Source organism: Rhea americana, unplaced genomic scaffold (assembly GCF_003343005.1).
Source record: "Rhea americana isolate MKP2758 unplaced genomic scaffold, rheAme1 scaffold_122, whole genome shotgun sequence".
Lineage (NCBI taxonomy): Eukaryota > Metazoa > Chordata > Aves > Rheiformes > Rheidae > Rhea > Rhea americana.
The window spans coordinates 739,559-766,365 of record NW_028185284.1 but is presented as its reverse complement, the minus strand read 5'-3'; the positions used below and the strand labels follow the sequence as shown (position 1 = coordinate 766,365).

At 37.3% G+C, this 26,807-nt stretch overlaps 1 protein-coding gene across 1 annotated transcript; it reads left to right on the top strand.

Annotated features, from left to right (window-relative positions):
• The first annotated feature begins 6,595 nt into the window (after nucleotides 1-6,595).
• On the top strand, nucleotides 6,596-24,082 carry KIF11 (kinesin family member 11). The gene is made up of 22 exons (XM_085325718.1): nucleotides 6,596-6,850; nucleotides 9,945-10,077; nucleotides 10,210-10,307; nucleotides 10,390-10,468; nucleotides 10,797-10,982; nucleotides 11,066-11,190; nucleotides 12,273-12,363; nucleotides 12,650-12,892; nucleotides 13,008-13,103; nucleotides 13,853-13,941; nucleotides 14,421-14,508; nucleotides 15,450-15,638; nucleotides 16,819-17,026; nucleotides 17,372-17,544; nucleotides 17,859-17,981; nucleotides 18,998-19,156; nucleotides 19,548-19,687; nucleotides 20,410-20,689; nucleotides 21,525-21,747; nucleotides 22,000-22,154; nucleotides 22,480-22,596; nucleotides 23,289-24,082. Exons 1-22 carry the CDS (start codon nucleotides 6,759-6,761, stop codon nucleotides 23,412-23,414), a joined length of 3,213 nt encoding a protein of 1,070 aa, XP_085181844.1. The 5' UTR covers nucleotides 6,596-6,758; the 3' UTR covers nucleotides 23,415-24,082.
• Nucleotides 24,083-26,807: the final 2,725 nt, after the last annotated feature.

The window sequence follows — 26,807 nt, the reverse complement described above, 5'->3', positions numbered from 1 at the left end:
ATACACTATTTTGGGTATCCTTTGCATGGTTTTTAAAAATATTTTTTACTACAACACCATCAGGAAAATCAAACTTTCCATGAAATTTCTTCCTAATGTTATCCAGCAGCTAGGATTTTTTTTTTTGTATTGAAACTTACTTCCTATAGATAATTGCTGCCTTCAGTTCTGCCTTCCCCCGACCTTGTGAAAAATAGGTGTATGAAAGTTCAGATGAATTTAGGAATGATTCAGAGTAAACATAGAAATTACTCAAAAACGCTCATGAAGAAGCATCAACTTCAGGTATTCTGCCTGTGAGTAGYAATGTGGTGACCCATCTTCAGAATTTGTGATGTAGCAGAGCAGGAARAATTATCCTCAAAGTGCACGTTCCAAACAATTTAGGATAAAACYAAAACCTCTTGAAAACTAACAGGCAGCAAATGTAAAACACTAAGTACAGGCTAYATACTCTTCTAATTGAAGCATATTTTAGCATTTAAATTAGCATAATCTAGATAARATTCTGAATTAATTTCAAATTGTAATCATATATTAAAGGGCCTYCCAGAAATCTGACCTTAGGCTGAAAAAAGCATAGATTATAGTAGTTACTTCCACTCCAGTATAAACACTGGCAATTTCGTGACAAGAAGTATATGGRAAAAGATTACTAGTAACGYAACGTGTTCTGTCCCAGCAACTTGGGATCTAACTGTGAGTCCCCTAACTGAACTGTGATACATCAGAGAAGTCATATATAAAGCACAAGATATTAAATTTTAACTGTGTTGCAAAATAGATAAACTAAACAGCTATATTCTACTAGACAATCAAGATTGGGGGTTGGAAAATTCTCCCACTTTTTTATACAAAAGTAGTTTTTGTCTTCTCCAACTACTAGATAACAAACAAATATTTAACCCCTTGTAATTATGCCACTATAGTTTAACTGGCATAATCTCCTCTATTGTGAAGCTACGCTTTTGTGTTTGAAGGCACTGTAAGAAGAGAATTAAGTTTGTAGTATTAGACATTTTTATGCCAATGTGATTTCATTTACCCTGTTACAACTTCCCTAAACAACCAAAGTAGGTAGCTAAGTAGAATAACTACATGAGAAGAAAACCCCTGCAGAGGCCTAATACCTGATGTAACACTCTTCACCAGTTTCAACATTAATGGTGTGTATTCTATCTTGCTATACTGTTCTGATTTGTATTTTCAGGATAGCTTTCCTATATAAAATAGTGTCCCTCAGACACCCTGACATTTTGTTTCTCTCCTTGTTTGATTCCTAGCCTTTTTCTAGTAAGTTCTGGTGCAAGAGTATAATTTCTTCTTCCCTCTTCTTGCATTGTATTTGCATATATGATTGATACACTAACTGTATTTTAGAAGTAAAAACAACTAGAAAAATTTATGATTTCCGTAATTGTCTAAGACTGTTTCATATGTGTTAGTTTCCCAGAGGTTTTTGATTTACTAATTACATCAGTGTAGTGTAAACTTACTACTTTCTGTAGAGTATAACTGAAAGCAGAATATGACTCTTAATCCATAATAATCTTTTTCTCTCCCTTTCCCCCCCCCCTTCTGATGAAGGGGTGGAAGAGAGATTGGTGGACATTCAATATCYATAAGGCTGGAGTGCTCCTAAGTGTTACTAAGATAAATTAAAACCTGATGCATAATATTAATGGACAAACTTGAAATTCTTAAAGATGTAATTAACATTTGCTATATTCCCTGATTTTCCTCAACATGAAGCATAAATCACATGGATTCTTAAACTGAGAAGTGTTTCCCTACCAGTGTAATAATGACAGACACCCACTAATCAAAACACAACTACACAAATAAACTTTTTCAACTCTTAGTYTCTGCAAGTAGCATTTAAACCCATTTTCAGAACAGAATAAGCTGTATTTTTACAATATGTTCTGCTGTGGTAACTGCATGTATATTAGGGATTTTGCTGACAAAATATGGCCATAACATCAACAGTGGAAGCAGATACCATCTCTTTCACACTCATTTTCCATTAGTGTTTGCAACTTCTTAAGAGTTGCATCTTTTCCAGGCTATGAACAAATATAAGGGACTATATTTTCCTGCTTTGTTTATGATTAGATAAGAGGAAGATGCTGAAAGCATAAGAAAAAATGTCCCTGAACTTCTTGGTTTACCATAAGATTCAGATATGAAAGGGAGAAAATAGTATTCTCTGCTCTTTGTATAATATGTACAGAAATACTACCACTGAGAGAGAACAAGTTCAGTAAATGGAGTGGAATTATATAATTCCATCATCCCAAGTTGCTTGTCTGATGACGTCTCTTAGTTTAAAAATAATGAATGAAGTCAAAAGATAATGCAAAGCCAACTTCCTCCTGACTTCACTGTGTTCTATCTAATCTATGTTTGCAGTTTTCCCCTTGTGTCTTGTCCTTTGATGTGCAGGATATCATCCAGTTGCATGCCTTAACTGAAAATCAGTAAGTAAGATTAGCTACTCTCAGGTAATTACACACATGTGGACACACCCTTAATTGTGGTGTTAATTTTTTATTATGGTGACTATAACCATAACAAGTTGTAAAAGACTTACCTTCTGCAACTTAAAAGGACAGTAATCTTGCATGTACACATGAACCCCCCCGAATTTGTTCTGTGTATTTTCAACCAGCTCTACTTTTATTCACATTTTATATACAWTGAATCCTTAACTTTTAACAATGAGATAGTTATTTTATTATATCTTTAATTTTTAACAGTAAAATAAGCATGCTGTTACTGCAATTGAGGGAAAACCCTTTCTTCTAACTAGCTGAAAATATACCAGAGCTGCATGTGTAAGTCCTTACTGTTTTAACTTTCTATGTGTTTACTACATACTCTTATGTAAATCAGATACAGTTCATCTCCTCTCTAATGTAAATACACAATCAGTAAATTTTTCTGATGTCATTTAGAATATTAAGTGGATAGTATCAAAATTAACTCTTACAACCCATGAAGACATTTACTTGCTGATAATTCTTCACTGGTAATGGCATGTGGAGACCCTGTTCTAGCTCATTTCAGCTCATCTAATGCGTACCACGTTGGTAATCCAAACAGGTGAATACCTGTTTAATTACTAAGCCTTGAAAAAAAATCTCAGCCACACTTGTAATTTGTATTAATTATATGTCTCCATTATTATAACTCTTCTTAATTCTTTCCTAATCATGTCAGGGCCAACAATTCCACTATTTGTCAGGCCTCCACACCTACTGTTATCCAGGTCATCCTATTTACCCTAGAAAAGTGCTCATTTTTTGAAACATTTATTGTCTGTTAATGTCRTTATAATACATTAACTTCTTTTATTTAAGCTTTGGTAAATAATTGTTCTTTTTGATCAATAAATGTGGATTAGCAGTCTTTAGAGAAATCGTAGTGGCAGTTGTGTGTAATTTATTTTCACAATGTTATTTGTGTCCTCTAAAAAAATAAAACTTATTTGTCACAATTGATGTACATGTATTATTGGAAGGTCATTTTCCCAATCACTGTTAAGACTCTCCTAAGTGTTCCAGTTTCTTTTTTCTCACTTTTAATTTATTTTTATTGGTTGTGAAATGTCAGTTCCCTGTTACTCCGTTTGTGTTTATAGCATATTAGTATCTTTAGGCTCAACCTGAAATAGAGTTTACAGCAGTTAAACTCTATGTGCRTTCTCTTAAGCTAGCTCGATCACCAGAAATACCAGTTTTCATCTTAAAACAGCRATAGCAAAGATAGCTATCAGCCAAATTCAACTCTCAATAATTAAATAGGCTTCTGCTGTTTAAATGCAGTGAGATCATCTCTTATGTAATATGTTTTTGAGAGACATATTCTAAGCCAAATTCTAGCATACTTTTGGGGCATGCTTGCAGGAATACTTTCATACTCGGAAATAACAAACAGACAGAAATGGGAAAAAAGATTTGTCTTTCAGTGTCTGTCTTCTTCTGTACTGTGCCTGTGAAGGAGTATGGAGCAAAACGTACAAATTCAGTATGTATGCATAGCTGCATTTGACTACTTCAGTTGAGTAGTGGCTCCTATACAACAGTGTGTGGAAATTGTTTCTACACTTAGCACATACAGAATACATAAAGCATGCAAAAATAAGGGTGGTCTTAATATATTTGCAATTAAGATTGTTTTTGTATTATATTAATTTTCCTATTTGGTTAAACCTTTCTTAACCCAGGCAAAATGTATTATTGTGATTTTAGTGTTTCATTGTAGAAAAAAAAATMATATGCCTTAGAATTACCGACCCACCAAATTCATTTAAGTTAGAAAGTTAAGCACTAAGAATGTTAGAAATTAGTTTCCTTAGTTGCCTGTGTATAGAAATTATGATACCGTTCGGTTACAAGCTTTTGCTACAGAGTCAAAGCTGTATTTCTTGATTTGAAGCCAAAAGATTAAGAACTGAAGCTAAATAATTAATGTGGCAGTTACTAACTTTCRAGTATCTATCTTTGCAAAGTAATTTTCTTTTTATGTAATGTATTTATAAGCTATATATACTTTAGGATTGCATTGCTTTCAGTGGCATGCAAGCAGTAAGGTCTTATATGAAGCCAACAGAAAATACTAGCTCAGATAGGCTAGAAATGAAAATTGTTATTAATCATTGTAAAGATATCCTATCTCTTGTTCTGTCTTATCATCAGCCTATTTTTAGAATGTCAGGCAAGTGTCTTGAATGTTAATGTTATCTAAATCGATTTCCCCTCAGAACAGGCTAGGAACTCAAGACTTCATGTCCTTTTCTATAAAAATGTGTGTTTTTCTCGGATAACATTTGTTGTGCCTAGTATTAGACTGATTGGCTCTGACATTGTTTTAACTTGAGATAAATGGTAGAGGAGCATAATGTGATGCTGCTTTGTGTCACTGTCAGAAAAATTGCTGCAAGCTTTCTAGGTCAGGATTCATTAAGTATTAGCTTTAAGAACTCATAGCGTAATGTTTCAAAGTAATGAGTAAAGGGAACAGCCAACTTAGAAAAGAAAGGGTTAGGGTGGCCTGAAGAAGTACAGACAAATAATCCTAACTTCAGCAACTGGAAAGGCTCTAGAACAGCAAAACCCAAACAAACATTGCAATACCCTAGACCTTGAAAAGTTGGTTGGACCATCTCTAGGAGTCAGTATGGATTTGTTGAGAACAAACCATGTCAAACTATTTTTTCCTCTTTCTCTAACATCTGCCACAAGACCTGTTATCCTGTTATAGGTCTCTGCTTAGGAAAGCTTTAACACTGTCTCAAATGAGACTCCCCTGAGGCAGCTAGGCTGACATAGGTTGCTAGTAAGGAAATGCAAACTTGGGCTTGGGAAGTGGTTCATGTGATTGGTTTCGAAATGAAAGGATGGATGTAATGCATCTGTGGTGCTTTGTCCTAACCTGTAACTATTTGTGTTAATTAGGAAGTTGGAAAATGAAATAGAATTTTCTTACTAATTATGCAGACAATGCCAGGCTTTAAGTGTATTGAAAGTTAGGTGTAGAATTCAAGATGATGCTGATGAATTAGAGAACAGTCTGAATTAAAGCGTATGTAACTCAAAAGATGGAGCAGTGCAAAGCTCTTCAGGTGGGAACAGTGAAGTGAGCTTGCAGGATAGAAAATGCTTGGGTTGGCAGTTCTGCTGCAAATATGTGGGCCATTACTGTGGATCACAGCTGAATATGAATCAATGGCAAAATACTGTTGCGAAAAAGGTGAATGCTGTTCCTGACTCTGTAGAAATACGATCTTTAAAATAGGGAAAGTAATTCTGTCACTCTACCTGGCATTTGCTAAGTATTTTTGTCTAATTTTGAACATGATATTTAAAGATATGGACTAACTGAAGAGCCTGTGGAGAGAAGAAAAAAGTGACAGGGGGTCCTGGCCTGTGCTGAAAGATGAAATGAGTTGATTCATGTCATCCAGAAAAAAAGGCAATTGAGGTGAGAAGTTTGAGGTCTTCAAATATTTCAATAACTGTAAAGCAGGCAGCAATGGGTTTCTCTGCTACCCCCTCATATGAAGTAGTGATGGTAAAAAAAATGTTGCACAGAAGGCTCGAGTTAGGAAAAAAATTTATAGCGGTGAGGAGAGCGGGTGCTTGAGGACTAGTTTAGACACGCCTTTGTCAGTGATAATGCAAATCTAATCCAGCTCCTCTTGGAGCACAGGGTCTGCCTTGTCTTGAATCTGATAGCCCAGTCTAATCTTACTGTTTTCCTGTTCTGTTGAGATTCGTACGGCATGACTGCCAGAGCAAGTGCGAGCTCCTTTGCAAGGCAGGAAGGCAGCGAGAAGCCGCAGAGGCCGCTGCCTGGGCGGCCGATAACGACCGCTGCGACCCGCCCAACCGTCGCTGACGAACCGCGGCGCCCGTATTGGTCACGTGAGCCCGGCGGGAGGGCTTGCCGTGCACTACAACCCCCAGCATGCAGTGCGCCCGCGGCCGCCGGTACACGAGCGCTGAGCCGACGTCATCARCTCCTGCGCCTCGTCCTAAAATTTCAAACTGAGTCCCATGGTGCCCCGCGGGCTCGCGCTGATTGGCCRGGGCGCGGGGGCGGTGCGTGGTTCAAAGCCGGCGGCGGAGCGCGCGCCCCRGGCCGGAGCGCGGCGCGCGGCAGCGGTTGGCCCGGGCGCGAGGCGCTGCGAGGGCGACGCGGGGCGGCCGGCGCTTCGCCTCTCCTCCCTCGGCGGGTCCGTGCTGAGCCCTGACATGGCCTCCCTGAGCTTCCAGGGCGGCGGTGGCGGCGGCGGCGCGAAGAAGGATGAGAAGGGCAAGAACATCCAGGTGGTGGTGCGGTGCAGGTAGGCGCTCCCCGGCGCGGCGGGAGCGGCCGTTGGCCGCCGCTCGGCCTCTGCCCCCCGCCCCAGCGCGGGGCGGGGAGCCGCTCACGTCCCTCCTTTCTAAACCCTCCGCGACTTCGGGCTGCCACGTCTCCCCGTCGGGGCGGGAGGCGCCTCCTCCGCTTCCACTTGGGCACCTGGGCCCACCCTGGCGGGCCGAGACCGCCGTCCCGACCCAACGTGGTCTGTGAGGGAGGGTTTGGACGGGGCCGCCCGGGCGGGGCAGCGCGGTGCCCCGCAGAGGGACGGCTCCGAGGAAAGGGAATCGTATGGTGTCCCTCTGAGTACAGAATTATTGGCGTGCGTGTCTTTGTGCTCAACCATCACTCGTTACAGCGTCTTAAAATGTGTGTCCTGGGTATTAACTGTATGTGTTGTGATGTGACACCTCTTCAAGGTTGCTATATGGAAGAYTTTTTTTAAGTGTAAGGAGGCAAAACGTTTCGATATGCTAACCTGATTCAAATGCACAGCCAGTATGAAGTTATTTGGGAAGATAAAGATGAGCTAACAGAGAGATATATCTGATGATATTCAAAACATAAAGATCGAAATATCTTCTAGGCTTCCCTGAGAAGCCACTACAGTTTAACATCTATTAAATTTTTGGTYCACCCACTTTTCAGTCTTCTGTATAACTTCCTGAATTTAGACAAAAAGTAATGGATTCAACTTTTAATATAATAATGACTGGTTATGGTTTATSTTGATTGGTGAGATGACTTTAATTGTCAGCATGAGAAAGCTTGTGTACCATAAAACTAGATTCTCCCTGTAATTTTGAGGTGACTTTGAGGACTTATTCACTGATGTTAGAACTTAAATGCTCTTAAATTTTTGGTTTTGTTTTCATTGTAATACTGGTAATGTGTTAAAAGTCATGTTCAGAAATGTCTTCAGAAGTTTTCTTGAGCCAGAACTGCAAATGCTAGTTTACATGTGATCATTGCAAAATGCATTAATAATAATATCCTCTTGCTTGGATGCTCTGCTTCTCAAAATGCACTGCGAAAATAKAAATTATAAACTATTTTCACTTTTATTGTTGCAACACAGCGAATAAGCTGCTGAAACAAAGGTTATGGGATTAGTGGAAAAGTTGATTTAAATCAAGGACTTATAAAAGAGGAATAAAATTTTCAAAACAACTGAGTTGGAAACACTGTCAAGAGCAGTGATTTTCAGCTGCTTAGAGCTCATTTGTTCTGGAGTATGTTCACTAAGTATTACTGTATGTTATAAACACATTGCTCAATATGACAGTTGCTTCAGGCTTYGCAGGGGTGTAGTGCTTATGTTGAGATTAATATCTTAGACTGAGTTTTATGTCAAGACCTTTATTTAGTCTCTACTCCCTAAAAATCTCTTCTGTTCCTGCTTGCTCTTGTTTCTTGTAGAGCTGTTYGTTTTCAATACTGGTTTAAATGTGTGTTTGCTTCCAAAATCTGATGTGTCTAAGCTTATTAAAAATCACATCAGGCAGAGAATCGCTGTGCTTCAGTAAGGACCTGAATTTGGGTACTCAAAATGTGTGTGTTAATATGCTTTGATTGGCTTACCTGGTGGGATGCACATGTGATCAAATGTCATCATGCATACCAAGTTGCTGCTTGCCTAGTGACATGTGGTAACTAACCTGCACGTATGCTTTAGCCTAACTGAGTTGTCACTGTAGTCTTACTGTTACGCACCAGACACTAGGTTTCACCATTACAGAGCAGACTGTATTTGTTGTTCAGCCTCCTTTTTTAAAAGTCACAAAACTGAAGCTGTAACTTGCCCTTGTGAGCCAGACAGTGATCATCAGCTGTCACTGTAGTGACCCAGCTGCCTTCATTGTTGCTGTAGGTCTTGCATAAAAGCGCCTAGCGGTCTATGTAGAATCTGGCGCTTCAGCCTCAATGCTATATTGAGGAGGAAAGGTTAGCCACAAAACTCAGGAAACTCAAAATGCCTCATGCTTGTGGCATCTTTTGACAATTTAAAGATGTAGCATCTGAAATAGCTCTGCTGTTAAAATATTTTAAAGAAGATAGTAAAGATTCTATTTTCAAGTTGACTATCCTTTTACAGGTAGTATAGCCATTCAGTGCAGTAACACTGTTGAACAAATAATAAACTAACATTTAATCCTGTGGTCTTTTTTTTTCTTTTTTTTTTTTGACTTTTGGAGGAAATTATTGCTAATGCTTCTTTAAGGAAAACTGTATGCATAAGGTTTGGCTTAAACACAACACAACACCTTGACAGAACAGTGGTTTAAATGATGAAACAAAATACTGACCCTTAAGTTTCTAAATGTTTTGTTGCATTTCTGTGAAACTTTACAATCCACTCTGCGTAAAAAGTTAGATTCTTTTCCCTCCCCTCTCCCCAACCAACTTCAATGTTTTGTGTATCTTAAAAAATTGTAGTTAAAATCTTTTGAGTTAGCATTATAAAGGTTCTGGTAGGGTTGTCTGCTGTTCCACTGTTGGTAAGTTCTTAAATTTGCGTGTATGGTAYATCAGAAGGGGCGGAAGACAAGTTGTCTACTTGTGTCATTGATGTGAAATGTAGRCTTCGTTGCATGTGCAAGTGAAAAAGAAAAAAGGGAACTTTTAGTTTAWTTCACTCACCATTCACCTTTCCTTCCCTCTGTGAGTGTCCTCCCTCTTCCCGTACTTACTTATACCACTCTTTTGTTAATCTTGTCCCTCTCCAAACAGCTATGACAAATCTAGTCAAAACAGCATCTTTAAAAAATACAAATTAAGCTATATGTACATCTAACTTATAGTAAACATGTTTACAGGCTTGTTAAAATACCTGTCTAAACAACCTAAAAGCTGTGGATGCTTGAGTTGTCCCACAGAGAGAAAGAAAACAAGGTCTCAAAAYCAAATTGTGACAATTTTTCCTTGAACAATTATTTTAAAAATTAAATTTTTGAAATTCCTTTTATCCAGTTATCCTACTGCGTATTTTTAAACTGAGCAATATTACTCTGTTGGCAGTAGTAATATTCYTGTTAGTAATAATATTAATACAGCAGTCTTAACTTCTGTCTTTTTAGACCTTTTAATGCCTCAGAACGTAAAGCAAGCTCCTATGCTGTTGTAGACTGTGATCAAGCAAGAAAAGAAGTTAGCGTCCGCACTGGAGGAGTCACAGACAAGACATCAAGAAAGACTTACACGTTTGATATGGTAACTCTCTGTCATGTGGGGGCCTTCCAGAAACAAGCTAGTGAATTTCTCTAGTGCAGTCAGCTGATTGTAGTGGGTGATGCTTTGTATTACTGTGCTGGTAAATGGGACCTATTGTCTTTGCCTCAATAGGTTTTTGGAGCTCAGGCAAAGCAGATYGATGTATATCGGAGTGTTGTGTGTCCCATTTTGGATGAAGTTATTATGGGCTACAACTGCACAGTGTTTGCGTAAGTAATACAATAATGATTATTAAGAAATTTCATTTTAATTTCAGGGTTTTGTTTACATCTTAATTTTTCCTTCTYGCAGCTATGGCCAAACTGGTACTGGAAAGACCTTCACAATGGAGGGGGAGCGGTCACCCAATGAAGAATATACTTGGGAAGAGGTAAACTTTCACTCCTGAAGTTTCTTTTGCATCTGTATGGTAGATCAGAGTTAATCCTTAAAGTTGATGTCTTGGGAGTACTGAAACTGACTTTCTTTAACCAGTTTTAAAATAACAAAATATTTTCATTTTAAATAATCAAAATTTAAATCTTTAAAGCATACATAAAAATCTTAATGGTAACTATACAGATGATGATCTTTGTCCAAGGTATTCTTGTTTATATCAAGTCAGGCTATTTGGCTGAAATTGTTCCTTCACTTCCTTCTTTCCACTCAATCCCTTTTACTACATTAATATATTAAATACTTCTCACTTWAATTTATAGGATCCACTAGCAGGTATAATACCCCGTACATTGCATCAAATATTTGAAAAACTCACAGAGAATGGTACTGAATTTTCTGTGAAAGTATCTCTTTTGGAAATCTATAATGAGGAGCTTTTTGATCTTCTGAATCCTACTCCTGATGTTGGAGAAAGATTGCAGATGTTTGATGACCCCCGAAACAAGGTAAATGCTGTTTCTTCAGATTTGTTATTTAAAGGCTTTTGGAGTTATTGAGATAGGTAAAAATGAACATTCTGTTTTRACAGAGAGGTGTAATTATTAAAGGCTTGGAAGAAATAACTGTGCACAACAAAAATGAAGTATATCAAATCTTGGAAAGGGGTGCAGCCAAAAGAACTACTGCAGCTACTTATATGAATGCATATTCCAGGTACAAATTTTTCCCATTTCAGAAATTTTATTTTAACAAGATCTTACYGAAGAAGTAAAAGATGTTAAGAAGCTAAAAGTAAACCTTGCCTGATCTTGTGACTGTATATTACTATTYTTGTTGCCAAGTGTAGGTTAGAAAGCCATAGTTAGAACTCTTTCCTTCATGCATCCTATAGGATGATGAATTCTGTTGCATATATGAAAGAGCATTATACAATCTGGAAGCCATCGCATCTTAGAGATGGGCAAGTGGCCCTTGTCTGAGGGAGATCATTYATTTAAGCTTCCCCTCTTTAGAGGCTGCATTTTCTGTCACAAATATATCCTTTATTACTATGCAGTGTCTAGCTGGAACAGTAGCCCTGGAATTCCACCTAACTCTTGTTGAGATCTAAGAGGTGGAATGTTCTTTATAGCAGGTATTGAAATTTGATTGTAACTCAGGACTAATATGTTACCTTTTTCAAAGCTTTGTATGCCTACAGAAACAAAAGAGCTTAAATCTGATTGACAGATATTTGTGACTGAAGTGTTGTGTGCACTAGCATGAGAAAAATATTCTGTGCAGTAGATATTGCACACCTTCAAAAAAGGCTAGTTTAGATGGTTGTGCTTAGCTGCTACACCTATATAAAGATGTGAGTAGCTATTATGGGGTGTTGGTGGAAAAAAAAATCCAATCTGACTCACTATAATGACTACTCGACTCAGTGCAGGGGTCTCAAATGTTCTGCCCTTTCCTCTCTAGTAGAAAGTGCTATTCTAGGATTTGTTACTGAAACTGGAATGTTAAAATATTGTTATAAGATCTGGTTTTTTTAATACAGGTTGGCACAAGACCCTCTTTTCAAATTTCATTTAACTGCTTCAGTTTTATTTTTAAATACCTTATTTATGTYTATATACACAAAAATGTACTTGGTAGAATTACTTGGTGTGTTGAAAATGTGTAAATTACAATTAATGGGCCAAATTCTTTCCCTGAAAGACCACTGATTTTGACAACTRATTTGTGTAGGGTCTTGTAGCAAGCAGATAATTTGGCTTCATTTGGATGTCTGAAATTGAATTCTTTTGTAGTCGTTCCCACTCTGTGTTTTCGATTACCATCCATATGAAAGAAACTACAATAGATGGAGAAGAGCTTGTTAAAATTGGGAAGCTTAATTTGGTAAGTATTGGAACTAAATTTCATTGATGACATTCCTAAAGTTAATGAACCAGAATAATCTGACCTCACTCTGTTGTGAATCTAAGATGAGCTTTTGCCATGGGGATATGTGTTGAATAATGATCATTCTTCAAGGGAGATGTACTATGTTTGTCCCAGTTATCACCCCAGTTTCTCATGAATGGATGCTTGTAAGCTGGTTCATGTATGTGTTCTGCAGCATTATAGGGCAAGCATTCTTCATGGTGATTTGAGGCAGAAGTATGTCCTTCCTCTTATGTTTCAGGTTGATCTTGCAGGAAGTGAAAACATTGGTCGGTCTGGGGCAGTAGACAAAAGAGCTCGTGAAGCTGGAAATATCAACCAGTCTCTCCTTACTCTGGGAAGAGTTATTACTGCTCTTGTAGAAAGAGCTCCACACATTCCATACAGGGAATCTAAACTCACAAGAATCCTTCAGGACTCTCTTGGAGGACGAACAAAAACATCAATAATTGCCACAGTTTCTCCTGCATCTATAAATCTTGAGGTAAACTTAAGTCTGAATGTATGTTCCTGAAACATATMCTATATTCTGCAGAGGATATTTAAACATAAATGAGCTGTTCTTCAGCTTAACCTAATAGTGTGCCTACTTATCACAGGAAACATTAAGTACACTGGAATATGCCCACAGAGCAAAGAACATAATGAACAAGCCTGAAGTTAATCAGAAGCTGACGAAAAGAGCTCTTATTAAGGTAAGCTATACATAGATCTTCACAAATTCAGCAGTAAGCTTRGTTGATTCTGTTAATGTAGTTTCTACTATGCAGTTACACAGAAACTAACTAGTAACAATGCTTTTTTGAGCTGATTTTAAGCACTGAACTGATGCTTCCAGGCTAAGCTGCGTTACTGATACAGTATTAGGCACTTTGCAGAACTTGAAACTGCTGCTAAGACTAAAGCTGGAGAGAGATGGCTATCACTACTAGCTATAACTCTTTGTATGGGTTACCTCTTTACAAGTTAGTGGAGAACTGCCAAACAGCTGTGGATGACAGAGAGCTCTGTATGTTTGGGGTTTTTTTCTGTGCTTACTGTATTAGCAGCTTCATTCCCTAGAAAGTACCTGAATTTAAGTGAAACAGTTGGTAAGTGTGGATGAGTAGCTGAGATGAAGTTGAACTGCTATTAAAGAATCTGAGAATCCCATTCAAAGCTGTTAAATGCAACCAAGTACAATTCAAATAGAAAGTTTCAATGGTGYACATACATACAGTGGTATAAATTTAAACAGTGCCCTATTAAACTTGTTTGGACACGCAAGTGAAGTATTAGATTCTGGAACATTCTTGTGTGCTTATGCAAAACTTCCATAGAGTACTCTCTCTGTCAAGTATCTGTTAAGCTAAATCTTGAAAGTAAAGTGAAAAATTTCAGGTCTACATGCGTTTGTCCTGTTCATCCTCCTTCCCCCCCCCCCCGCCACCATCCCTCCTCCCAGGAATATACTGAAGAGATTGAGCGTCTGAAACGAGACCTTGCTGCTGCACGAGAGAAAAATGGCGTCTACATTTCCCTTGAAAATTATGAGTAAGTTTTCAAGATTTTTCTAAGAACAAGTCTTAAATACTGGTACCTGTCCTCACGTACAAACAGTGTAAATCTGTTTTCACACTACAAAACTGAAGATTGACAGAAGAATTCAACTGATCAGTTGACTCATTCTTTAGAAATCAGTTATTACACAGAAGTCTAAAGAGCGGGTCTGTACTGAGGGCTCTTTTTACATACAGACCTTCCCGTAAGTCAGGATGCAGGTTTATAGCACAAATGCTCATCAGATGGGAAATTTAACAGGAGAGCAAACTTGACGTAGCTTATTTCACTTTGTGAGAGGGCTTGTTTACATAGGAAGCTTCAAATAGAAAAGTCTTACGTACTGCATTGGGTTAATATTGTCTGCTTTTCATACGGAAGTCAACAATATTTACTTCTTGAAATGACTGAACATGAAAAATAATAGGTAATGATGAAATCAACTCTTGCCTTACTATTTGTCTTCATTTTAGAGCCCTTAATGGAAAGCTGACGGTTCAGGAAGAACAAATTGCAGAGTATATTGACAAAATCAGTGCTATGGAGGAAGAAGTTAAAAGAGTAAGTCAAATTCCTCAACTGTAGCTAAATTTGCTCCCCCTCCCCCAACCCAAGCCTTTAGAAAGGGAGGAAAGCATTCTGAGGAAAGAACATTCTTGAAGATTTGTGTTGTTCTTACAGTTCCAAACTTAAAACTTAAAGAAGTAATTACAAAATTAAAATTCATGCCTCTTGTAATGAGCTCTTTCACTTTTTTTTTTCTGATAATGTTGCTTGGGGGACTTTGTTTAGGATATGTTTTAAAGACCTGTTTAGAACTAAAATTGAACTTCAGCCTTTTTAGTAATTAATTGAGAGTGGAGAAGATTCCTAGTCCTTGAAATATAAAGTTGTTGTATACAATATTTATTTCTTRGAGCTGAGCTGTTTAATGTCTAAACCTTACCTTTGATTTACTCTGGGTTTTCAGCAAAAAKCAGTTTGTGAAATGGTACCATCTCAGTTGGCTGATATCTGCTTAGAGGCAGAGAACGAGGGCGGAAAAGAGAAGGTGATGAGCTCCCATTAACAAATTAGAAAYATGCAGAAAGTAAAAACCTTCTCTGTTAAAGAAATTGAAATATAAATTTGTCGGTATATGTAAATTCTCTGTGAAACCAGACTTTCCTTTTGATCAATTTTACTGACTCTTCCTCATTCTATATGCTTAGGTTTGATTAGTGGGACTTTTTTTATTCTGATGTAACAATTGTTTGGTCTTGTGGCTAGAATGGAGAAGCAAGGGATTATCACAGTGAAACTGAAATTGGTTTGTGATGGTTTTGGTCCATACAGAGAATGCTCTAGTCAAAGTTTGAAGTCTCCTAATCTTAAAGCTAAAGCTTCATTTATAAATGGCACTTGCCTTCTGGTAAGGAGGCATAGTTTGAAAGATGTGAGAGTGACTRTTGATCTTCTAGAAAAGGCAGAGTTGCCTTACTGAGATCTGTCTTCTATTTTAGATCACTGAGCTATTCACAGTTAATAAAAATGAACTTGAACAGTGTAAAACAGATCTGCAAATAAAGGAGAAAGAACTGGAAGAAACACAGAAAGATCTGCAAGAAACCAAGGTTCACCTGGCTGAGGAAGAATATGTGGTTTCAGTTTTGGAAAATACTGAAGAAAGGCTTCATGGCACAGCTAGCAAGGTTGTCRCATTTCTGGCACCTACCTTAGTGCTATTGTAACTTCCCATGCTTGGGAATTTCAAGGAAATTGTTCAAGGAAATTATTGCTGCTAAAAYATGATGTGATAGCGACAAAAACTGAATTTAAGACGGAAAACTAGGAATAAGCCCCTCTATGAATTGTAATATGGTGAAAAGCCACTTAAGATTGCAGGATTTCCTCTGTGAGTGTGGTAACAATTGGCTGTTAGGCACACTGATTYGTCTGGACCTTTCCTTCAGGCTAATTTGTATGAGAGTTCCAGTGCTTCACAGTATCTCTTGCCAYGAGTTGTTTTGCAGAATAAGTAGTTTTCCTTACTAGAAACTTATGCCTGGCCCTGCAAAAGGATAATTTACATAAAACKGGGGTGGAAAACTGCTGAAAAGCTTTACAGAGATGTATGCAGTAATTTACACTCACAGTGAATAATTTGAAACTTTTGCCCCATTACTGCTACAGTTCAGGGTGCATTTTTTGCTGTATTTGCATGCTAGTCTTAATTCTTGAAAGGGAATTCAGAGAGAATCTTGCTACTTCAAGTGCAAAGTAATGAAGCCTATATCTTTAATCAATGTGTATGATTCTTTTTACTCAAATTTAGGGGTTAATGTTAGGGTTGGGAAGGGGATGCTTTGTTTTGCATGTGGGTGATGGAGTGTGTATGTGAGAGAAATGGGTAAAAAAAAAAAAATCATTTACACTGACTACAAGACCAAGAATCAACCATGCTTTCAAATTCTAGATTACTTATCACAGAAATAGTACTGGAAATCACTACTTTGATTACTAATATAGCATGTTTACCGTCAACTCTCTTCCTAAAAGATGAGAAGTGGTCAGAAATATTTTTTTGGTTACTCTTTTGTGAAGAAGACTTCTTAATTCCTTAAATAACAGAGGGTGTCATTCATAGACAATAGTTGATCATAATAAATTTTTTCTAGTAGGTAACTTTTTCTGTGACTCCTATGATTTTAACATTAGGATTAAGAACCTAACAGTTCTAAATCAATGATGAAAGGGAAATACCCCTTTTCTAAGGAAAAAACTTCTATTTAAATATGTCCTTTAACTCAGAATTACGGTTGCTTTTCCTTATATAATTTATGCTTGACTTCTAATTTAAAGGTTGACTAAAATAACTTTTAAAAATTTTAGTTGCTTAGTACTGTTGAAGAAACTACAAAAGATGTATCTGGTCTCCATGCAAAACTGGATCGTAAGAAGGCTGTGGATCAACACAATGCTGTTGTCCAAAATACATTTGCAAGACAAATGGATGTTTTATTCAACAAAATACAAGATTCTGTTAGTGAGAACAGTTTGAAGCAGCAACACATATTGACATCTTACACAAATTTTATAGGTAAGTATAATATTTGTATCTAATCTGTTATCCTGAACTCCACAACAGTAATACCAAAGACTGTTTCCTGGAACTATCCATTTTAGTAAATGGATGCATCTTTATTTTAAACAATGTAGCGATTACAGTTGCATCAATAATAATGCAGCTGGAATGAGCAACTGAAAATGGTGGTTGTATTCAACCATACACTTCAAATCTCTTGTCTTAAAAAAAAAAAAAAAAAAAAAAAAAAAACTCTTTTCCTGTGCAATAAGATGTATTAAGATTGTGTGCAATAGAAAGGGCTCCTATATTAGAGTAAAACTTCTCACAAAGTTTTGTAACACTATTTTTCTTTTTTAGGTGACCTCCTATCCACTAGTTCTTCAGCAGCTAATATCCTTGTATCCATTGTATCAGCGTCTTTTTCTTCTGTTAAAGAACTGGTGTCTTCCGAAGTTTCTTGTGTATCTGAAAAAATACTACAACATGAGACTCTGTCGCTTGATAGTAAAACTGAGCTGCTGAGATTGATCGTTAGTATATTTATGTACTACTGTGTTATTTAAACTATACAAAACTCTTCTCGGTCAGAAGAGCCGCCACAAATACTACCTAGTCTTCTCTGGCATTCTCTACCTGTCCTTGATTTGGTACTTGCTATAATTGTATCCCTTATCACTTCCCTTCTCGTGCTGCTGTAAGTTTTAACATACTGTATTGTAAACACTGCAACTGTAGAGCACATGGGTCTCTATGTGTTCAAATAGATATGGATAGTTTCTTACAAATGTGGATGAAAGAACTGTTTTACTCTCTTTCCTTATTTTTTTCACTGCTACCTTTCTAGGAGGAGCATACGTCTGGATTAAGAAGTGCATTAAATAGTTTGACACCAATGGTAGAATTTGTTCTGGGGCTAAACTGTCAGTTTCAGAATAACATGAAGAAATATTCTGCTGTGGCTGTTGAGGTAATGTATATCTTGCCTCTTATCTTGTGCTCTTCTATTTTATTTGACTTACCGACAATCTTTCAGTGGTTTTTCTACTGTGTGTCGTAGAATAAAGGAAGAGGCCAGACTAGAAGTGGAAATACTATGTCATGAGTTCTACTTCTTAGCTCTTTCTTTCAGACTAACCTTTCATTTCTGAGCTTAATGAATTCGTTTGCTGCTTACATTGGTACTTACAACTGCTTACCTAGATGCTGCAGGAGAATGTTAAAGCATAGATGCTTAAAGCTATATGTAACAGAAATACATGATGATATCCTTAATATTTTTCTCTCTTAGATTATAGACATTAAAATAACAAACCTATGTATCTAATTTTTCTTGCTATCATGTCAAAMTTTTTCCTGAGGTGTTCATCTTGATACCTGGGAATTGCAATCCTGTGTCTTGTTAATGATAGCCAACTTTGCAGAAAACAATCAAAAATACTTTACTTGAATTCTTAATTTTCATCTCCCTCATGATGTACGCCTTTGTAAAACTATGGCCTCATTCTTTTGTTCCTTTTTCTCCSTTTTATTGAAAACAAATCTTTGTTCCTGATGACTTGCTGTGACTGCTAAACTTATCTGCTTTTGTCACTTAGAACTCACCCAAGATGATGTTTGAATGTTCTTTCTTTATGGCTCTGTCTCCTCACCTAGAAGCTTTTCACTGTTTTTCAAACTTAGACTCTGAATAGTCCATGGTTTATAAACTCTTGCTTCTTGCCCTTGTCTTAACCAAGCATCTTGTTTGTGTCTTCCTACTTTGTCTTCCCCACACGCCAAATTTTGTGTTTGGAAAAGCCTGTACCAAGTGCCATTCTCTAATTTTTGAATTGCTTTGTTATTTGCTGCTTTTTAGCTGCAATACTTCACCAGTGCCTTTTAATTCACAATTTCCATGGGGCAGAGTGTATCTGTATAAATCATGTCAGAGAGAAGTATCCAGTTCTTATCTGACCAGAAAACATGTAACTTCTTTCCCTAAAGATGGAGGATCATAAAAAGGAAATGAATACCTTCTTTGGAGATCTCTGTCTCGCTCTGAAAAAATTACAGGAAGAAACAGCCAGTGTTTTTGTTCGGCTTCAGAATGATTGTGAGAATTTAAAAGAAGAAGTGGAAATGACAAGGATTGCACATACAAAGGTACCCTTAGAAGAAATTCTAGCAAGTGTTAAAGCCTGCTTTGCTTTAAACTTACGGCAGTAAACTGTTATACTTGCTTGAGAAACAATGTTTGGACAGTAGCTTGATGATGCTAATTCCTTTTTATTAGCCTTTGTGCTGCTTTAGGATGCTTGTGTGGGAAGGAAACAAAAAAAAATTAAACTCGTTTCTGGCATGTTTTAAAGATACTTCTTTACCATTACCTCCAAAAGCAAAGTGTCAGTATCTTTTCTACACCCAAATTTTAGCTTTAGAGTAACAGAGCTTTAATATCGGTTATACCTTTTTTTAAAGAGTATGTTTTGAATACATCTTACTGGTATTTTGCACTTTAACATTAATAAAAGCATAATGACTTTTCTCTTAATAGAGCACAGCTGAACTCATATCCTCACTGCAAAGCCAACTTGACCTGTTTGCTCAGGAGACTCAGAAGAATTTAGCTGGTGTACTGGCAAAAAATGGGAGTTTGAAGACCACCATTACTGCTGGGCAAGAAAATGTTCACCTGTAAGGAAAAGATCATTTGTGTATGCTGATGCAAGATMAAACTGTATATAAAAAGGGCCACAAAACTATATACTCTTCATATTTCTGTGCATTTACAAATTCTTCTGGACAAGAACTGCATGTTAAGAGTTGAGTCCTGCAACCAAATATAAATCCTAGTTCAGCTTTCCCCAGAGTAAAAGGATATTGCAGATAAGAGGTTCTATTTTTTTATGAGCAATATGCTGATGAACAGCCCTCTGTGTGGCTGAACTCCAGAACTTCCTACAGCGAAGGTTTAGCTTGAAGTGTAAAGCCCCCTAACCATTGCAGCATACTTTTATTCAGTTACAGTTACTGCAAAATACTTGTGATCCTAAGGAGCATAATGTAAACTGAATTAAACATGTGGAGTCAAGATTTTTTTCAGAGGTTTAACTGAAGTCCTATTTGAGATACKTTTAATAGATTTTTTTAAGTGATAAACTCTCTTTGCAGTTAAATGAAGGTCTTCCTAGAATTTTTAGGGTATTGAACAATCTTGCTAGTCAGAGTGCAATTAGCGTGCTGTACTCYAATTAGTGGTTTATTAAGCAGAGCAAAAGCATTGTAACTTTCTGTTTGGATAGAGCTATATTGAATTGCACCACTTCACTAGTGCTGGTCACAAATGTTTCTAAATATAGAACATGTTACAACCAACCTTTTCAAATCTTTGAACTGTTACSGATCTGTTGTTGCAGGAAAACTACAGACCTAGTCAGCAGTACAACTTCTAACCACAACAAATTTATTGCATCTCTGGATAATTTCTCTCAAGAGCTCAGGGATATAAATTGTGAGAACAGGAAGATGCTGGAGGAATCCACTGATCACTGCCAACAACTTCTCAGTAATCTCACAAACATGTCTCAGAATACAGATAAATGGTGCGAATTCACAACTGCTCAAGTAGTCAGCTTTACTGATCAGCAGCTATTGTCATCTGGTGAAGAGAAACAACACCTTCACTGTTTACAGAAGGTATCTATAGTTACGTGTAATCTAATGCAATATTCTGATGCAAACTTTTACATAGGTCTTGCTGGGAAACATATTTTGTATCATTTTGTTCCAAATGTAAGAGATGTTTTCTTTATCTTTAATTGAAACAGGCTCAGGTTATTCTGCAAGATTCAAATTACTTTATTGGTATAGCCTTAGGGGAGAAAGTATTTCTTTTGAGTATCTCCTAGTTCTGGCCTCTTGTCTGATTGAGAATTTCTSTCTCTCTTTCTCGTTTTCTCTAATTTCCATCGTAAACTTCATTCCCCACCTTTCTTGTTCTGCTGTAATAATATGTAAAGAAATAGACAAATCTAACATTTCATTAACTTTCAGAAAGAAATTAGATTTAGTATTCCAAGCATTTGTAGTCTCAAGACAGCCCTATATCTGTTATGCATGCTGAATGCTTAGAGTTTCTTTGGAATGGGAAGAGGGGAAAAATGCAAGTTTTCTTCCTCATTCCCTAGAAGTTCATAAAGCTACTAGCCCTTGTAGGATTATTTTTGCTTTCGCTTCAAAATCCTACTTCCATGTAAGGTTGTGGACATAGACCTGGGGAGTCTGATTAGAACCAGATGACATCATCTTTATTCCTATGAGTAGCTTTCTAAAATGATCATACTTTCTAAGAAACTGACTCTCTTCTAAAGATAGTTCTCAAAATGAGAATGTAAAACTGGCACTGAAACTTCTCAGTTTGAGGTGTCTCAGTTGTTTCATTTCAGGTCACGTCACTAATCATGCACCACATCTTAGAAAAGGAGCCCTAATCTTAACTTTCCTGTTAACTTGGTGTTTTTGTTTTTTTCAGAAAACCAAAGAAAGCTGTGATGGAGCAGTTGCTGAAATTACTGACCATATTGGTAGACAAAAGGCTACTGAAGAGAAGGCACTAAATGGCCTTATTGATCAGATAAAGGTTGATTGGGAGATACTTCTGGAGCAGAAGCTGGCACTTAATGAGGAAGCACACAATGGACTGACTCAGGTTAATGGCTTTCTGCAAGAGGATCTTAAAGTGGATATTCCAACAGGTATTTAAAGTAGGGTAGAGGTAGAATATTTTTACAGAAGCAATTTATAAGCTGCAGAGTTTGTAAGTGAGAATTAACAGGAACAGAATACAACTGGCAGTCTTGATCCCTTTTTAAGATGCAYGCTAAGAAAGATGATTGAACAAAGGATGATTTCTGCATTTAGTTAATTACAGATCCTGAATTTTACATTAAGGCAGTTATTGAAAGTGTTAAATAGCTCTCTTCATTAGTGTACCATCTTCATTAAAGGGACAACTCCACAGAGAAGAGACTACTTCTATCCAGTCACGCTTGTGAGAACAGAACCCCGGGAACTCTTGCTGGAGCAATTAAGGCAAAAGCAACCGAAGCTTGATGCTATGCTAAACAGTTTGACAAAGGAAGTGGAAGAGAATGCAGATCAGGTATGTATATGAATAGTAAATAATACTCTTAAACCTCAATTTTGCATCTTTGGGATCTTTAATCTTGCATTTCAGAAAATTGAGTAGAACCCCAGAACTGTTGCAGCTTTTTGTGTTCTACGTGGTACTTGGAATCACACGTTCCATGCTTGTGAGGAAAACTGTACCTTCAAAAACAAGACAAGTCATTGATAGCTGTTTAGAGAGATGCATTTCTTGTTTTGCAAAGGTGGAGATGCCATGTCTTTCATAGATGTGGTCAGAAGTTGTAAATTTACCTGGGAATTCGGACATAAATGCACTTTCCTGACAACTTCTGTTGTAGGACTTACTGGAAGAGGAGGAGGTGGTGCAGGAATCCAATGGAAGTCTTGTCAGTGACAAATCCTTACTGGATATGAAYATATGCTGCAACACAAATGGCGGCATTCCCTTTTTCCAGGTAACTTCCACAGATATTTCAAACACCTGTGTATTTAAGAGTGAAATAAATTATCCTTACATAATAGCGCTGTTTTTCTTAAAGTCACCTGCTAATAGCGTTCAGTGCAGTCTAATGACTTTTATTCCTGTAGAATAAACTTTATTAACCTTGAGCTAAAGCAACAGCATTCTAATTCAGAGGTTCAACTGTCTGGACTGAGAGCAAATAATCCTCCATGGGGGAAAAAATTCTCAGGATTTACTAGACACGAAGGTACATGTTTGTTTTAATGAAAAAGCTGAAGTTAGATGTGAGAAACTTAGAGACCTGATGAAAAGAGCATTCTTGATTCTTCTCTAGTGACTGGTAAATTTGCAAGACTGAATTGTACTTTCTTCCTTTCCTCCTGCTCTTCCAATATAGATGTAGATCCTTGGTATATTAGGCCTGTGTCTTTTTTTTTTTTTTTTTTTTTTTTTGTTAATATATACTACTTTCCATGATTTAATTAGAAGTAGTTGGTGACTTGCCAGATGTCTACAATAAATCTCTTTTACTAAATGCAATGTTAGGAACTTTTTCAGTAGTTATGCTAACTTTTTCCCCCCTCAAAACACTTTATGCTTCATTGTACAGGAGCAAGAAACCTTTACTTTTACATGTTAAGAGAATACAAAAGAAATAATTAAAMATTTTCTTTAACTCCTCAGCACAAAAGGAGTCACAAAAAGGATAAAGAGAACAAATCTACAGCTGTATGGGAGAAGACCAAAACAGAGGATACGATGGAGCAGTTTCTTCCAAAATCTAAGCTTCCCTTAAGATCACTGAACTAAGATAAATCCACGGCAGATCACTGTTTTGAAATACTTACGTGTAATTGTTTACTGAGCCATAACTTTTCTTGGTTATTCTCGGTCTCTGTATATAATGATATTGATGCAAAGTTGGATCAGAAGGTTGGCCTGCCACATGTCCTGCCTTTGTCCTATTTTTATACGCTATAGTTTGCAGAGTATTATCAGGCTACTCTTTTTTAAAAAAAAGAAAAAATCAGATTATGGTTCTAAATGCTAAATAAAGAGTTTTAGATTGTCCAGTAAGCTATCCTTTTCTGCTTTTCAGTAGATGTAAAACAGCAGAAATGGATGCAGAAGAATGCTCTGTCGGCATTGCCAGCTACCATTTTGTATTTTAATTAACTGTAAATAAGTGTTCTGTTTCCATACTTGCTTTAGTCTGTCTCCTGTTGCTATGAAATAGTTGTTGAAGTGCTGTCTTTCTGTAACTGGGATACTTCAAATAAATCAATTCATACCTGGAATACAAATGTATAAGCACCTCCTCCCTCAGTAGAAAAAGCTTACGTGAATTCCATCTTAAAATTAAACCTGATAACATTAGCAACTACGCTTTAAGTCTTGTGCTGACAGAAAAGAATGGCTAACTTGTGCTCCCTCCCTTGTTTCAAAATAGACAATAGCTTATTTCAGTGCCTCTTCGATATACGAGTGAGTCTTCTTATGCTGGCATTTGGGGGGTTTTTTGTTGTTGTTTTGAAGTGCTCTGCTCTCATCTTACTGTGCAGCTGTGATGTGCTGGTTTGGATATGTCTTGTCAAGCACTGCTTATGAATTATAGATGCATTTCTTGTCAGATGTGGGTACTTTAATATTAAACTTGGTTATGAATGCAGCTTTTATGCTGCATAATAGTAAATTTCCAGTCATTGAGAGTAGTATTTGATATACTGCTGTTTCACACTTTTACCTGAGAATTAGAAGAAAACCTTATGCTAGGATATATTAAGAAAGTAATGCAATAGAGAGTGAATGAGTAAGATTATGAAGGGATCTGCCTTCCTGTGACTCTCAGTCTCTAAAGTATTTCAATTTATACTAAAGCACTATTATTAGCTGATTGCCAAGGTAAGACTTAGGTGAGTTTTCTGTTTTCTGTATGCATGTTGAAGACTTAAGTTGATTTATCTTCAGGGTGATAGTCCGTCCATGTGTCTATTCATCTTCGTGCAAGTGTGCCACAGTGCTCAGCTGTACTCTACTTTGAACATCATTTAGACAGCATATTTGAGTCCTGCTGATCCAGAAAGACATTGTTTGAATTATTCCTTTGCATTCTCATATCTCTCACATGAGTCAAACCACTACCTTTTGTATATTTCTTTTGCCTTTCTGGGCAAAACTAATGGTGAGGTTTTCTATGCCTTTTATTTTATTTATTTATTTATTTATTTGTTTTGGCAGGAGGGTAATAGCTTGGTAAGAGGAGAAGGAAAGAAAGAATTAATTCCATTTTAAATGAATGAAACAACTCCCTCATTCCATGCAAATAGGGTGGGGTGTGTTTTGTTTTTTTTTTTTCTCCACTATATGTGCTGGCACCTGGCTTATATACCCAATGTTTCTATTGTTATATAGGGCTTGAAACAGTGGAAGGGTTTTTAACTCACTGCAGGAATATTTCTTCAAGGAATGGCATATTGTCAGATTTTGGCACCAGAAGCTTGATGGACTTAAGTATTCTTTAGGGCTTAGGATTCTTTTTCTTAGACCAGATACCGTTAACACCGTCTAGTTTAGCATGATCTTCCAAAACTGTTCGAGGAATCATTTACTGATTAAAACTTCCCCCAGAAGATCCGATCGCAAGTGATTTGGCCTAAGCAAGTCTCTTGCCCTACTGCTCACTTTTTGCTGTGGAGGTCGCAGGATCAGTATATATGAACGAATTGGAACAGCCAGTACCTGAGAAGGGCCACATCCAATAAATCCTGCCAGAACCTGCATTTCTGGGTTTTATCTGCTTTGAAACTGTCCCTTTGAGCTTAGCTTTTTTTCTCTTTGCCCTGGTACAGGCACAGGCTGCTTTCCCAGTAATTCAAAGCCTTAACAGATGTATCAATTTAATGGACTGCGCTTTCTGTCTCTGGAAGTTTTTCATTTGTGACACTGGTGTAGCAGCTCATCGTTTCATCAGGTACGGGGCCAAGAGGTCACATTATAAAGCTGAAATGAATGAAAAATTTGGATGCAGAACTAGTCTTGCCTTCCCTGTCAGTGCGTCTTCTCCCACTAGGTGGCTCCAATGCCACTTACCATTCCTCCAATGCTAGAGTACTGGCCATTAACTAGGTCTTAGGAAATTTGTGAAGCTTTTTGTCCAGCATCTTTTAAGAGAACAGCTTTCAAAAATTGATATCAATCTTAAACTTCAATGAGGATAATCCTGTATTCAAGCTTGGCAAGGAATTTTCTTACGAAGAGCTGCATAAGAAAAGATAGCCAGGCCTATGTCTTGAGGAGTGCTGCAGGGCTAACAGAAGCTCATGGTAACTAAATTCTTGTCCTGCCCTGCTTTCTGGGTTTCCTACTCCATGGGCATTCCTCAAAGTAGAAAGCAAAGCCTATTTGTTTTGGTATATTGTACAATGTGTGATAAGTGAGAGAAAAGGAGGGTAAAGAAAATAAAGCAAGTGTTGTTTCCTGTACACAGCTACTGCATTCACAGGTTTAACTTACAGAGAAGATGACCTATGGTCATCYATGATCATTGTCTTGTTAGGAGATATCCTTTATAAAAAGAACAGGAAACTTTTTCAACAAAATAACAGACAAGGTCATATCCTAACCGAACTAGTCTAGCCGAGCATGAGGGAGAATTGTAGTGTGACAGAGGCTGTGGTATAYACCATGTTGCAATTAATCAGATGAGTTTTTCCTAATTCTAGCTTAGCAGCCAAGCTGGACAGMTCTTGGTTTAACAAAAAAAGGAGGCAAGTCAAATGAGATATGGTAAAATGAAATGAGGAAAAATAAGAGCTTAAGAGCTTGTAAATGAGGAACGGAGAGAGAATGATAAGAGGGCCACAGGAAGCATGGTAATCAGAGTCACCAGATTTCTTTCTAAATTGGAAAGGAACAGTTAGGAGGAAACAGAGGAAACCTCCTGCTTCCTCTTGGAAATAGGGCAGCYGAGGCACTTGCTGCGTCAGAGGAGTTGGGGATGCAGTGTTTACCTGGAGAGAGGAGTGAAGATGAAGCTGGCTAGCTGCTGCTGTTGACCGATTTTATTTCAAGTATCAAAAGTAATTGTGTGGAGCTAGAGAGGAGAAAAGAAAGGGTGTGTAGCTGCTAGACTCAGCCTCTCCTTTTCTGTGAGGTATCGGGCATCACTGCAAGCATCCGTTAAATGGGTAGAGGAAACAAGAA